The following is a 14490-nucleotide window of genomic DNA, read 5'->3' as shown; positions in this document are numbered from 1 at the left end:
AGAATGAAGAAGAGGACGATGATGACGACGCTGAGGCAGGACCTTCGAGTGCTTCTCCAACCAGACCAACCACATTCAGTGCCAGCGAGGGCTGGTTTGACAAATTTCAGAAAAGCTTTGGACTCAAGTTTCTCTGCACAGAGAGGCTGCCTCTGCAGATAAAGCCGGAGCCGAGGAGTACGTGAACAACACGTTCAAAGACATCATTGAAGGAGGCTATAACCCTGAACAAGTTTTCAACATGGATAAAAGAGGCTTATTCTGGAAATGGCAGCTGTCTCGCACTTTCAATATGAAGGAAGAAGCAAAAACCCCTAGTTTCAAGACCCAAAAAGATAGGGTAACTTCAATCATGCGTGGGAATGCTGCGGGCTTTATGATAAAGCCAGGGCTTATTCATAAGTCCAAGAACCCAAGGGCCCTAAAAAACAAAAATAAGAATGTGTTGCCTGTGTACTGGATGCACAACCCTAAGGCTTGGATCACGAAACTCCTCATGACTGATTGGTTTCATCAATGTTTTATCCTGGAGGTTAAGGTTTATCTGGCAGAGAAAGGCCTTGATTTCAAAGTGCTTCTGATAATGGGCAATGCTGGAGGCCATGCTGCCGAGCTGATGTATGATGGCATCCAGATAGACTTCTTGCCGCCGAACACCACATCGCTCATTCAGCCAATGGATCAAGGTGTTATTCAAGCTTGTAAGGCACTATACATCTGAAATGCCCTGCAAAACCTTGTTGAAGCTATGGACTCAGATGAAGACTTCTCACTAAAGGCGTACTGGCATGAGTACACAGTTGCATCATGTCTCTGAAATATCCAAAAGGCCATAAAAGAGATGAAGAGTGAGACTTTGAATGCCAGCTGGAAAAAATTGTGGCCAGAAGTGGTCCATGATTACAAGGGATTCTCTCCTGATGAAATCCATCACTCTGTGGTGGATAAGGCCGTGAAGCTGGCAAAAATACTGGGAGGAGAGGGCTTCAGTGACATGACTACTGAGGACATAAATACCCTGATCGGTGTGCACTCTCAATCATTGACAGATGAAGACTTGGAGGAGTTAAGTCAGCAAGTGAAGAAGAGGATGAGGAACAAGACTAACAACGGGTTGAAGAAGAGGAGGAGGTTGGCCTAACAACTGATCGTCTTGCAACCAGGTCAGAATGCCAAAGAACTTCAACAAGTGGCTGAAGAATGGGACCCCCATATTGTTCGTTCATTGCAGTTTGCAAATTCAATCGACAGTGCCATGTCAGTTTACAAAAACGTTCTCAATCAGAAGAAGAAGCAGCACCAGCAACTCCCCATAACTTATGTTCATCACTCAAACGAAGAGGTCAGTTACACCTATGCCTTTAGCAGAAGTAGAAGTTATGGATGACGCCGAAGATACTACGGCACCACCTGAAGAAGCGCCTGATGAAGTGGTGCCTTTAGAAGAGCTGTAATGCTCTTCTTTGCTGTGCAGTACATTCATTCATCCTCATCACCTTCATCGTCATCAGTACTGCACAGCTAATTCATCATCTTCATCATTCAAGTTGTGTATACTTCACTGGTGAGTACCTATATAAAATTTTACAGTACTATATATGTATGTTGTTAAAATTATGTAGGTTTAAGAGTGTAGAATATGTGTAAGAACATAAGTAGTGTTTATAAAAGTGTGGAAAAGGTTAATAAGGGAGTGGGAAAGGTTAATAAAAGACTGGGAAAGGTTTATAAGAGTGTGGGAAGGGTTTATAAAGCCTTAAAATATATATAAATACTAAAATAAATGTAAGGTTCCTACTTTGCAGATTTTCACCTATCGCGAGGGTATCTAGAATGTAATACCCGCAATAAGTGAGGGAATACTGTACTTGAATAAATCACACACCCTCAGAAACCAGAAAGAGAGCTAGAAATGTGGGGTAACTCTCAGCAGCCTTAGTGATTTTTTTTTTTTTTTTTTAACCAATTTTTGTTTATTCTGCAACCCAGGCATGTGCCCTGATGGGGACTCAACCCAGTAACCCTTCAGTTCACAATCTGGTGCTCAATCCACTGAGCCACACCAGCCAGGGCAGTGATCTTTTTAAAACATGACTCAAAGGGCACCTGGGAAAGCCTATGAGCACAGAGTTCTCAACCTGGGTTTCATGGTTGGATTTTAAAGCATCTGTCAACCTCTGACATTATTTGCAAAATTGTGCATGTGAATTTTTCTGTGGGAGGAAGTGAGCTAGTTTGTTAAAAGGGTTAATAACTTTACAAGCTTTCAGAATGGCTACATCTTCCCTGCTCTATACAGTCTATAGAGACAGCCGATTAAAATGATTTAAGGCACACCGCTCATGATGTCAGGGTCTAATAAGTTACTCAAGAACTAAAGAAGAGGGGTCAAGGGGACTGAAATTGGGAGAGAAGGGAAAAGAAGTGAGACAGCAGGCCCGCTTTGGGCATTTCAGTTAGAGCAGCGGTTAGCGAACTATGACCTGCAGGCCAAACCTTGTTTTTGTAAATAACAGGGACAAGGAACATCATTTGTTTACCTTTGTCTACAGCTACTTTTGCACTGTAACAGCAGAGCTGAGTAGTTACAAGACCCTGTGGCCTGTAAAGCCTGAAGTATTTACTGCCTGGCCCTTTACACCTCTACGTTCATGTTATGCATTCAGCTTGCCCTAAAGATTTTACAGAAAGGATTCTTCTGCTTTAAAGAAGTTTGGAAATCAATGTCCTGCACAGGTCTGCTCCACAGCCAAGCGAGAAGTCTGATGGTTCTTTACATTCCCTAGCCTCTGGCATCTTTGTGCAAACTGTCCCCTCTTGACAAAGTCTGCTTCTCAATTCCAAATGACAAAACCAAATACAACCTTCAAGGCTGATCTGACCTCCTTCATAAAACCTTCCCAGCCTCTCCCCTTGGGTTACAATTACTTCCTACCCTGCACGCTGAGGCACTTGCCATTCTGAGACCAGTACTTGCCACAGCACCCGCTCCAGATGTCCAATGTAGTTTGATTGTGCTTTTTAAATTTAACTGATGCCCCTCAATTAAAGGAGGTATAAATAACTTATACAGGGTTTCTCAACATTGGCACCATTGGCCTTTTGGACTGGGTAATTGTTTGGGGGGCGGGGTTCCTGTGCATTGTAGAATGTCTAGCAGTTATCCCTGCTCTCTACTCACTACATACTGATAACAACACTTCCCCTGGCAGATATGACCATCAACGATGTCCTCAGATATTGCCAAATGTCTGTACAGGGCAAAATCATATCTAGTTGAGAACCACTGATTTATACAGTAATTACATTTTAAAATTAAAAGACTTAAGCTTTATCAATTTAGCTCTAAAGACATATTTTACAAAGATTCATTTCTTGCAAACCATAAATATTTAATCTATTAATAATCATATTGGAAAGGATTACCATGGTTTTTTCTCTTCCCTCAGCCAGTTTCCTCTTTTTATGTATGTGTTTATTACGATCGATTTCTACATCACCATACACATTTGATACATCTTCCAGAAGAACCAGTGGAACTTGGCTTGGGGCATTAGGACCTATGGATGGGGGAAACACCAACACTTAAAAATGCAGCAAGGAAAAGAATACTTAATACCAGGTGGAAGTTTACTCAACTTTCATATGAAAATACAGGTCATTAAAAAATATGTTCAGTGGGACCCCAATTAAAAAAATAAGCAAGTATATATGTATATATAGAGAAGACCATACAGCTATACATTACAAATCTAAGTTCCTTTTTCCTATTTGTTCTTAGGTATCAACAATTATCAAGAATCATAAAATTACTAAGAAAAGTAAGGCTACAAAGTTATATGTACATTATGGTTACAAATTCCAAACGAATCTTATATATGAAGACTATAAGGCAATATACAAAAATGAGAGCTGTGTTATACTGGAAGAATTATGGGAGGTTTTACACTTATTTTTCTACTTTTCACGTCTTCCAGAATTTACATGCATATATATTACTTAAAAATATCTTTGTCTATTGTAAAGTCTTTGTGAAATCTACTTCAATACTTTGCTACATCTGCTGCATTCAATACCTATATTCAAACTCATAGTACCACTACATCCTTTGATATAAAAATTTTCAACAAAAATGTACTTATACAAAAACCAACAATAACTAAGAAAAGCACTGGCATCAGCCCACAATCATCTGGATCCAAGAACAATGTGAAGGGGAGCATTTTCATCTTCCTCACCATCCCCGCTGAGGCCAGTATCTTGGGACACTAATATTCTCAAACCAACCTTGGAAGAGAGACGGCTGTATGCTGTTGACATACTGGAATGCGTTCTTAAAGAAGACCAACATAGTGGAATAAACCACCTGGTTTTTATATTTTGCATGAGCTTCATTATCAAAGTTGTTCATGTATCTGCAGAGGTCCTTCATTCTATGCAAAATATCACCATAGCTTCTGAAAGATGAAGAATGATAAAGGTTATTTAATTACTGGGCTTGTCAGCAAAAGGTCTCAAGAAATGCCCCAGTAGAACTGTTACATTTACCAAATGTAGTTTTAGGCATGTAAAACTATTCTTTGTTGTCTGTATATGGATGGAAACTCTCCTTCTGAATTAGAGCAGCAATTAGACCAAGATTTTATAACATAGACATGCCAAGCAATTTTTCTTTCCTCTGAAGACTAAAGAGTACTTCAAGCTCAACATCATCTTTAGACTTCATATTTCTGTTGGGAATCATTTAGTAAAGTGAAAAACCACCCTCTTTTGCAAAAATACTGCTTTGAAAAAAAAAGTGTTTTCATTTCTTAGGATCCCGAGATTATGCTATCAAAGATCTGTGAGGCAATTCTAGAAATCAACAATTTTTTACCGTCTTCCTTTATCCATCTGCCATTCACATCTCATTCCAACAACATTCAAAATTTTAAACAACCTCTCCCAAGGGTCCACAATCTGGGACGATTTTTCAGTCAGTCCTTCTATTATGTACTTCTGAGAACTACGTTTGCTAGGTGACAATAAATCAGATGTTTCTTGGGCACCTGAGATGTGAGGGAAAAAAAGCAAACCTGCAATTAACATTACTACTTAACTATTTATGTGGTATTTGCTAGAGAAAAAGGAAGTCTGACTGCACATTTAAAAAGCTAGAGCACAGAATCTCAACATGTTATGTGTTTTGTTCAAGGACCCACGAGTGGCCATTCATATAGTAGGAAGTGACCTGTGAGCTGTGTGTGATACATGTATAAAGCTCAGTGTACTAACATTATAGTTCAGCAAGTTGACTGTTTCAATTAAGGGGGAAAACTGGTTCTAGAAAAGCCTCATCTCTTAACTGCAGTATTTTTTTTTTCCCTAGAAATCATCTTTAAGAAGCTCTATCAAACTGGAATGTATCCAAAGGAGAATAATCAGAATGATGAGGGTTTTCTGACTTTGCAATTTTACTAAAGTCTGTCTAAACAAAATTGTAGGACAGTCTCACTTACCTTGATGCTGATTCTCTATTTGAGTAGACCTAGTGACATAATTGATATAAAATTCAGCTGCTTTGTTCAAGTACTTGTATAATAAATTGGCAGGCAATCGAACATCATGGTTGTTAATTATTAAAGGAAGGACATCACAAACTGTTGAAGAGAAAAATGAGAAAAAAACCGATTAAGTTGTCCATCTATCCTAGGGTTCTGACAAAAACAAAATTTATTTTCAAGTTCACTTACTGTAGTACCTAAAATGTATAGGGGAAAAAACCCTTAAGGCACTTTTATTTGAAAATTACAGTGCAGAGGCGCACGAGTGGATGAAGTCAGTGAGGAAACACAGGCAGATTCTATATTGTGGTTAAGAGTCTAGTTAGGTGATTTTCAACCTGTGTGCCACAATAATTCTTAAAACGTGCAATACCTGATTCTTTTCCTTTCTATTGTCAAATAGAGAAATGACAACAGCCTATACAACAATAGCCGTCTGGTGTGAATGAATCAAAATTGTACCTATTTTTTTTTTTTTTTATCAGGGAGGCAAAACATATATTTTTTGGTGTGCTATAGAATTTTAGTAATTAGTTAATGTGTGCCATGAGATGAAAAAAATTAAACATTGCTGGTCTAGTTCTTACATTGGGTGGTGATTCAGATGTTTGTTTATCATTATGCTTCATACTTAAAATATACAGTCACACATATTCTTTTGAGATATCAAACACTACATAATAAAAATCTAGAAGTTGTTTAAAATGCTTTCTGGCCTGAGAAAATAAAGATTTAAAGTCTATAACATGAATAGTTGCTTTGATTTCCACAAATGGCCTGACTTCTGAAATGCTGCTTACCTCAGCATATTCTGCTTACCAGAAGGAATTAATACAAAATACAGTTTTTCTTACCAAATAATTTTCTAAAGCAGTTAACAGGAGATTCTTGTTCTTCAATAGTTTCGGCCTCTAGCAGTGCCTCCCCAAGGCCAACCTGTTTCAAAATACATTTAATCATTTAAATGTGTTAACAGTTTAAGATGCCAGAATCACATGAATAAATAGCATTTATTTTTTAATTTACTACACAATTTGTATATTCAAGCTTCCCCAAGAAACAAACATTCTCATTTTAGACTAGAAAATGAAAGAACATCTGCAACATAGCCTAGAAGGGAACCCCAAATTCACCTGACCACAGACCAGTTTGAGTTATCTTCCTCTGAACTGGTAAAATTCAAATGCTAACAAAATGTGTAAGAAACGTAAAGCATGCACTGGAACTAGAGTTAGAATGATAAAAGAGATATAGAAATTTTCTAAGAAATGTGGAAAAAAACTTATCACCTTCAAGGGTTGTCTGGAACAGCCAGTCATACAGCCTGAACAGAATTGTTGGAGTTGTTTTGTTTTCTTTTTAAAGATTTTACTTATTTATTTTTGGAGGGATGGGATGGAGGGAGAAAGAGAGAGGGAGGGAAACATTGACTGGTTGCCTCTTACATACCCTCAAGTGGGGACCTGGCCTGCAGCCCAGGCATGTGCCCTGAATCAGAACAGCGACCTTTCGGTTCATAGGCTGACACTCAGTCCACTGAGTCACACCAGCCAGCGCCAGAACTGTTGGAGTTTTAAGGCCACCTTTCTATTACTGATGTCCTAGCACAATGGAAAGTCGGCTTATCAAAATCCACCAAGATGGCCCTGGCTGCTGTGGCTCAGTGGATTGAGTGTCGCCCTGCGAGCCAAGTGTTGCTGGTTCGATTCCCAGTCAGGGCACGTTACTAGGTTGCACGTCAGGTCCCCAGTTGGGGGCGCCAGTGACAGGCAACCACACAGTGATGTTTCTCTCCCTCTCTTTCTCCTTTCCCCTCTCTCTAAAAATAAAATAAACAAACAAACAAATAAATAAATAATTTAAAAAAAAAAGAAAAGAAAAAAAAATCCACCAAGATGTCTGCATTATTTCCCTTGTGACCCCTTGGGATACACAAGGCTGGGGTGGGACAACGTTAAAGATTACCCAACACAGAAAGTTTAAAGTCAGAGGAATGATCAGGGAGTGGACTGGGTTGAATAATGACTGCTCCCTTCCCCCAAATTCATGTCCACCAAGAACCTCAGGATGTGACCTTATATAGATTTTACATTATAAAAAAGTAAGCTCTTTGTAGGTACAATTAGTTAAGATGTGGTCATACTGGATTGGAGTGGGACCTAAATCCAATGACCTTATAAGGTCATGTAAAGACACAGGGACACAGACCCACTGGGAAGAAGGCCCTGTGACAATGGAGGCAGAAACTGAACGATGTAGCTGCAAGCTGAGGACTGACAAAGACTGCCAGCAGCCTCGGAAAGCCAGGCAGTGGTAGGAATGGTTAATTATTTGAATCCTGCCTCTCCCACTTACTGGCTATGGAAAGTTACTAACATATTTAAGATTCAGTGTCCTCATCTATAAAGTGGATACTATCTACCTCAAGGGATCTGTAGAGAACAGAAGGAGATTCCTAACAGTTCCCAAAGCCTGCCAGTAGCACTGAATCATTACGGATATAAGGAAAGGGCACAAATAGAAAGAAAACAGTGTCCGCAGGGCAAAAGCACATGAAAAACAGGTGCCGAAAAAACTCGTGTTTTCAAGCCCAAACATAGTTGATCAATAACGAGTTAACTCGTGTTTGCACTTGCATTAGCATTTATAATTCTTAAAACTGAGAGTAACAGAGGATTCTGTGACAAAATTTTGAGAATTGTTTCATTTTCATATTCAATTATAAAAAAAATAGCCAGTGATATGGGATAGCTTTTGTATAAAATTGCCAGGCAACAATGTGTTAAGAAGATAAACTATGGCTCTCATTAAAATTCAAACACATTGTTGAATACAGTGGAATAATATTATTTTAACAAAACTACTGTACTTTACAGACTGCAAGTAAATAGCACTGTCAAAGCTTGGTGACTGTTTCCTTACTGATAAGACAACTTCTACTGGAAACGCATAGTTTGAGAATCTTGACATCCTTTTAGCTTTACTAACAAAAATTTCCTGATTTAAGTTCAGCCTTATCTAGTGTTCCTCAGAATTTCTGCTTTACAATAATACCCACTATAGGTCCTAACCATACTGATGAATTTGTTGAATTTTATTTTCTCTTAAGAAAAAGGAAAGGATCAAATCTTACCCCATGTTGCACCACTGTTTCAGGGAAGCGTCTCAAAAGTAGAAGCAACATTTCTGACCGTTCCAATGTGTTGAAGCATTGTTCCGTAACCTTGAGTAACATTTCACACTGGACCCGACCAGGAAGAGTTTCAAATAAACCTGTACACAATACATTACAATTTTAAAAGTTTTTTTCAGAAAGAATACCAATGCAAAAGTGAAAGTAAGGTATTTTTATATACAGAACAGCAAATACTATATAAAGAATTACTATTGGGTTTCAGCTACAAGCTGGAAGACTTTTGGGTCACATAATACTGGGCACAAGATGTTTGCTGAATGACCATAAAAGACCTTTTGGGGATCCATAAGGCAAGAATGATATATGTGAAAGGTCACAACAGTGCTTGCTGCTGGCTGAGATAAAGAACATACACTTGTTTACATTGAAATGACATAAACCATGTACTTTCCTTTTAATTCAGAATTTGAAATCTTTGATTGGCTATAGCAACAAACACAGAGTAAACGTTTAAAGGTCATAAATTATTAAAAGTTTCTTTTATTAAAAGTTTCTCTCCTGTTTTGTGGAGATCTGCCTAATCTACAGATGCTTTGATTACTCTAAAACCTCTTAAAAATATACCCAGTTTCCTGGGCTAACTGATAAATCCACATCCCTTAAGGAAGTTTATAGGATTCTAAGCAAGTGCTTCAGGGACCAAGTGACATCATTTGTACAGACCAGCTGCCAAGAATAAAACATACATATGGGTACCAATACTACAGATGTGACGTTTTTGTCTATATTTAACTTGGTAGTCCAGAAACGGTAATTCATACACCTTTAAGTTAATACTCCATTCTTACTTCTTAAAAATTGGGTTTGTTTATCCTGTGAATCGTTCCTTAATGCTGATGTAATAATGCTGATTTCTCTCCATACCACCGGCTGATCTGGGAAATTCACAAACCTAGTTTTAAAATGAATGCATTAAATTAAAATGTCATATTCTACATAGTATCCAGCAAAGAAAGAACATTAGCATTTGGATAAAAACACATTTTTCTTTAATCCAAGTGAATACACAGATGTACCAAAACAATCAAAATAAAGATATAAAAATAAAAACTAATTTAAAAAAAATGAAGGTACCCGGAAAAGTTTTGAGATTTTTATAAGTGAAAAGGTAAGTTATCATAATGTGTAAAGTACTTCTAAATATTAATAAGAAAGTTGAGTATCCAAAGAAAAAGTGGGCAAAGGCAAATCACAGAAAAAAATACAAATAGCCAACGAGAATGTTTGATAATATACTTAATTTTATTAGTAATACAATAGAGACACATTTTAAAAAAATAACAAAATACCGTTTTCTTCTATCACACTGGCAAAAATTTAAATTTGATAAAAAGCTTGATTATATCCATTGTTGGCAAAGGTGTGGGAAAACGAGCACTCTAATACACTGTTAGTGGAAATGTAAATTGGAATAATTATTTTGGGGGACAGTAATTTGACAGTGTATCAAAATGCAAAATGTGCATACCTTTCACTATGAAAATCCATTTAGAATCTAATCTACGACAAACACCAAAACAGGGGAACAAAATTGCCTTTTGACACTGTAATTTCACATAATTGCAAACTACCAATAAGAGAGTGGTTATGAAATGCTATGCAGACATGAAGAAGAATAAGTAGATTTTCACCTACAAACATGAAAAGGAATCCACTACAGTGGGTGCAGGAAGCAAGGTGCGGAATAATTAATATGCTCTTGTGTTTGTAATCCCCTCCACACCAAAACCTATTACACACACTGTGCGTATGTGTAGATACACACACACAAATTTTAACTGTGATTGAGTTGGGGGGGGGACTTTCACTTTATATTCTGTATACTTCCGTATTGTTTTAACTTTTACATAGAGCATGTATTATTTCCAAAATAAAAGAAATGCTTGGACAGCAAAGTTTTAACAAGAAACACATGAAGACTTCTCTGCAGAAGGCATGTCAGCAATTAATGGAAGAACTAGACTCCTGTCTAAGTAAGCTTTAGGCACCAGGAACGGGGATGAACTTGAAGCTCTTCCCTCAATGCCCTCCTCATAGACAGAAGCAAAACCTCAGGAGAGATCTAGTGCAGTAAAAGTTGAAGTCCAGAGTCCCCACTCACATGTCGTACAGCAGTCTCCCCGCGGTGGCAGTCCGCTCTGCATTCCGCTCGATGGTGTACATCTCATACTGCAACAGAGATCAGACCCGGTCACAACCTCCGCTGCGGCCGCTGGAAAGAAGCTCGCCGCCTGCATCGCTAGTTAGCCTCCACAAAGCACGCCCCCACCCCCACTGAGGGATGGGGTGCCCGAGAGTAAGGTATCCTTGTGACTACAAGCTAACTTACAACCGCTGGGTTCCCAAGATTAGTGGAATAACGTCTTAAAAGTAGCAGGCGCTGAACAAATGGCTGCCATCGTGATGAATGAACGATCGAATGGCCCTTCCTAGTGGCGCTGATGTGCTGTCGGGGCCACGCACACGCAGCATAATACACGCCACGCCTCCTACCAGACCCGACCTCCAGCGGGGTTCGCTGGGTCTCCAGGTGCCGGCCTCACCGAGGAGGCTGATCAACGGTGTGAAAGAACGGGGCGGGTGGGGGGAGGTAGAGAGAAGCGGGAAAAGAGAGGGAAGAGCGGCGGGGCAGCAGGCGGCCAACCCGGGTCAGCCAGGCGCTGGGAGAGGCTCACACCTCTATGCAGGCGGCCCCACGCAGGGCCTGACCTCACCTGGATGTTAAAGTCGGCGGGGTAGAGGCTGCGGGCCGTGATCAGCCATGCCTTGGCAGCCCACAGGTCCTGCTGCACCAGCTCTCGGGCTCGCTGCACCAGGAACTCGCAGTCACCCTGGGCCGACATAGCCCACGAGGTGTCTGGCTGCCGGCCTAAAGTGGCCGAACCTTCCAGCGCCAGAGACGCAGCCACCGCTCCTGCCGCCGCCGTCGCGAAGGCTACTGCGCATGTCTGGGGTCCCGTGGGCACCATCAGAGTGAACCGGAGGAGTTTTCCGGGTTTTGTGAGCAGCCTCCTCCAGTCGGCTTTCAGTTACCGTCACGCCCCTTCTTTCCTCATTTGCGAAGCTAATTTTGTAAGGATTCTTTCGGGTCACCTCCAAAGTCCGGAGAGGTGGATTCTCCCTCTAGCGGGTTTCACGAGACCCTGGTCCAGCCAGAGAGCATGCGCGGAAGCCCGCAGTCCTTAGGCTAGTGTTCCCGGCGCTCGTAACTTCTCCGCGCTAGGCATGTTTCGGAAGGCGGCGGCGGGGGAGAAGACAAGCAGTCCCCGGTGGCGGGCAGTCCTTGGTTTCCCCCGGGGCTTGGTTTCCGGGACTAGGCTGGGAAGAAGTTTGAGAGGAAAAAGCGGAGGGCGGTACGGGAGGCGGCAGGAAGGATCCCTGTCGGCCCGGGCTGGGTTCAGAGACCGGCCTCTGGAGTAAATTTACGAGTAAGATCTGGGGCGCAGGTACGGTGCTCGCTACAGAGGAGAATGCGTTGTCTAGCGTTTGGTCTGATGCCATTTATCTTCTCTGAGTACGTCCATTTTATTGCTGTTGCGCCTTTATTCGCTGTTTTTTTCCAAGACATTTATTGAGCAGTTGCAGTAGTAATTGGTACTTAAAAACTGCTACATCCTGTGCGAGCTAGAGAGGTGGTTGTACCTGTCCTAGCAAGGGCTTTACCACGTTATGGACGTGTGAACTACGGAAAAATATGTTATTTTAAGTATCTCCTCTAACCAGAATCAGTGTCATTTTCACAAAAACTCCGGATTTGTTTTTCACTGGAGAGAAGGAAAACAAAATAACCTCCATGCTCTGGTGAATGGAGGCCTCACTTAAAAGCCAGAGGAAGCAGTATTTATTTGCGCAATAGGAAAAATATACCAAAATGTGGATTCTGAATAGTTCATGACAGTCTTCAATCCAAGCTATGTAGACAAAAATTTTAGAAATTCTATTATCACTGATAATTTCCATTTAAAACCAAGAGATTAAGGATTCAAAGCTGATGTGTTTGTTTTAAAAAAGAAATGACTATATACTTATGTACATGATCATTATAAATTTTAAAAATAAATATGAACATACACCATTTCTGTTTATGATTATGTGAAGTATAATGTACAGTATATAAATAAACAGTTAAAATTAGTTGCGAGTGTGCTACATTTAGTGTTCTAGTTTTAGAAACAAAAAGGGCAAGCACAAAGGAACACTCTGAAGTGCCAATGCCATCAAATCATTAATGACCAAGCTCTTTTATTATGTTATTTTGCTTATTTTTTCATTCTAAAAATGGCAATGTTAAATATATTTATCTTTACTCAATTTTTTTTAAATTTTGATTTTGTTTCATAGATATCTTAAATGATATCTTTAGGTAAGATTCGCTGCATTTACCTCAGTCATTCCATGATATAGTGACTGTATTAGCACTCAAGGAAGCATTATGTTTCCAAAGGTGCTAGTAAATGTCCTCTGATTGTGTACAGGAACAGCCTAATTTTTTGTGATCGCTTTGTAAGCCAGGAAAGCTCAGTGATACAAATATTTCTGGCTTTTAGAAAAGAAGATAGAAAATGGAATTTAACAGATCAGGATAACATTTATCTTATAAATAGGTCATAAAAACAGATTGCTATCTTAAATATTTTTTCATTACTTTATTGATTTTAATGTACAAAGTTTGTGTAAGGGTTTTCAAATGGCAGAATTACTGATTTGGTCATTAAAATTTATGTTTGGAAAAATCAAAACAAAACTGTACACTTGTTCCTGAATCTTTAGTTCTCTGGTGTTTTAGTAGATAACAATTGTAAATTAAAAATTTTAATCTAGGGGCTAAATAAGGAAACTCTGGATGTATTTTAGATGCCAGTCAATTGAGATTGCCTCTATCTTTTTGCCAAGATACAACATAAGATTTGTGGCTATTTTCTACCCAACTTGTTTATTTTTTCAAGTCCTCATGAGTTTGAATTTGGCATCCTTTTTCCAGCAGAAGGCTGCTGTAGATACACGACAGCATTCCTGCTTCTCCAGGTTGTGGTCATATAAGCAAGAACATCCATGAATTTGTCAGTACAACAGCTTCCTCCTCAAGGTTGCTGATACTGTGAAGAATCTGAGCTGCCTGGCTCTTGTCCCTGACTTAGAAGTTGTCATCTGGAACACATCAGCCAGGTGCTTAGATGCTCTGTGAGACTTTAAGATCATGGAGCAGAGGCCAAAAGATGTCAATTCCCCTTGGTGTAGTACCTTCCTTCTATGCTTTGAGATGCTGCAAGACACACTTGAGGAGAAATGTTTAGTTGGAGATTTCTCCCAGTTTGGAAATATTTCCATCTGGCTCATGTTCTCCACGACAGCTTCTAAGTCATGTAAGATGCCCAGCATCCAGCCTCAAGTTCCTTACCCAGAACTTTCACTTCCTCAGTGAGGTACATCCTCCGTTATCTCCACATTCTGTGTACTGTCACTTCTGCTCTGCTTAGAACAGTCACCACTGCCAACCTCAAGGGGCTAATTTTTTGCTTCTCACATAACACTTCCTCAGGGAAACTCCCTGACCTCACTCCTCCTTTGTTCCAGGGTCTTAACAGTGTTTTAAATCTGATGATTTACCAGACATTAAGCTCTTTTATAATATCTTATACTATTTTCCTGGCCACTAAGATATAGTAGATGGCTATCAATAAAATTTAGGAGAATTTTTAATTTCTTCATTCTTTGTTTGCAGATTTGCCTAAACCTAGTTTTACACAAATT

At 39.7% G+C, this 14490-nt stretch overlaps 1 protein-coding gene across 4 annotated transcripts in view; it reads right to left on the bottom strand.

Annotated features, from left to right (window-relative positions):
* The window catches only part of INTS10 (integrator complex subunit 10), a 34123-nt gene extending 22427 nt beyond the window's left edge, over nt 1–11696 (bottom strand). For 3 of the 4 annotated variants that reach the window (XM_090258909.1, XM_090258907.1, XM_090258908.1), the window contains exons 1-9: nt 11454–11696; nt 10841–10908; nt 9528–9631; nt 8677–8816; nt 6398–6479; nt 5499–5639; nt 4877–5048; nt 4288–4457; nt 3427–3560 (exon numbers count right to left, since the gene is read on the bottom strand). In XM_090258909.1, coding sequence (XP_090115035.1) covers nt 3427–3560; nt 4288–4457; nt 4877–5048; nt 5499–5639; nt 6398–6479; nt 8677–8816; nt 9528–9631; nt 10841–10908; nt 11454–11582 — 1140 coding nt within the window. In that variant the 5' untranslated portion in view covers nt 11583–11696. Of the gene's footprint in view, nt 1–3426; nt 3561–4287; nt 4458–4876; nt 5049–5498; nt 5640–6397; nt 6480–8676; nt 8817–9527; nt 9632–10840; nt 10909–11068; nt 11201–11453 lie in introns of those variants that run through there. The other variant, XM_090258910.1, reaches the window with a different exon arrangement.
* Between the last annotated feature and the right edge of the window lie 2794 nt (nt 11697–14490).

The sequence above is a fragment of the Furipterus horrens genome, unplaced genomic scaffold (assembly GCF_987537825.1).
Source record: "Furipterus horrens unplaced genomic scaffold, mFurHor1.1.pri manual_scaffold_12, whole genome shotgun sequence".
Taxonomy (NCBI): domain Eukaryota; kingdom Metazoa; phylum Chordata; class Mammalia; order Chiroptera; family Furipteridae; genus Furipterus; species Furipterus horrens.
This window is presented reverse-complemented; position numbering and strand designations above follow the sequence as displayed.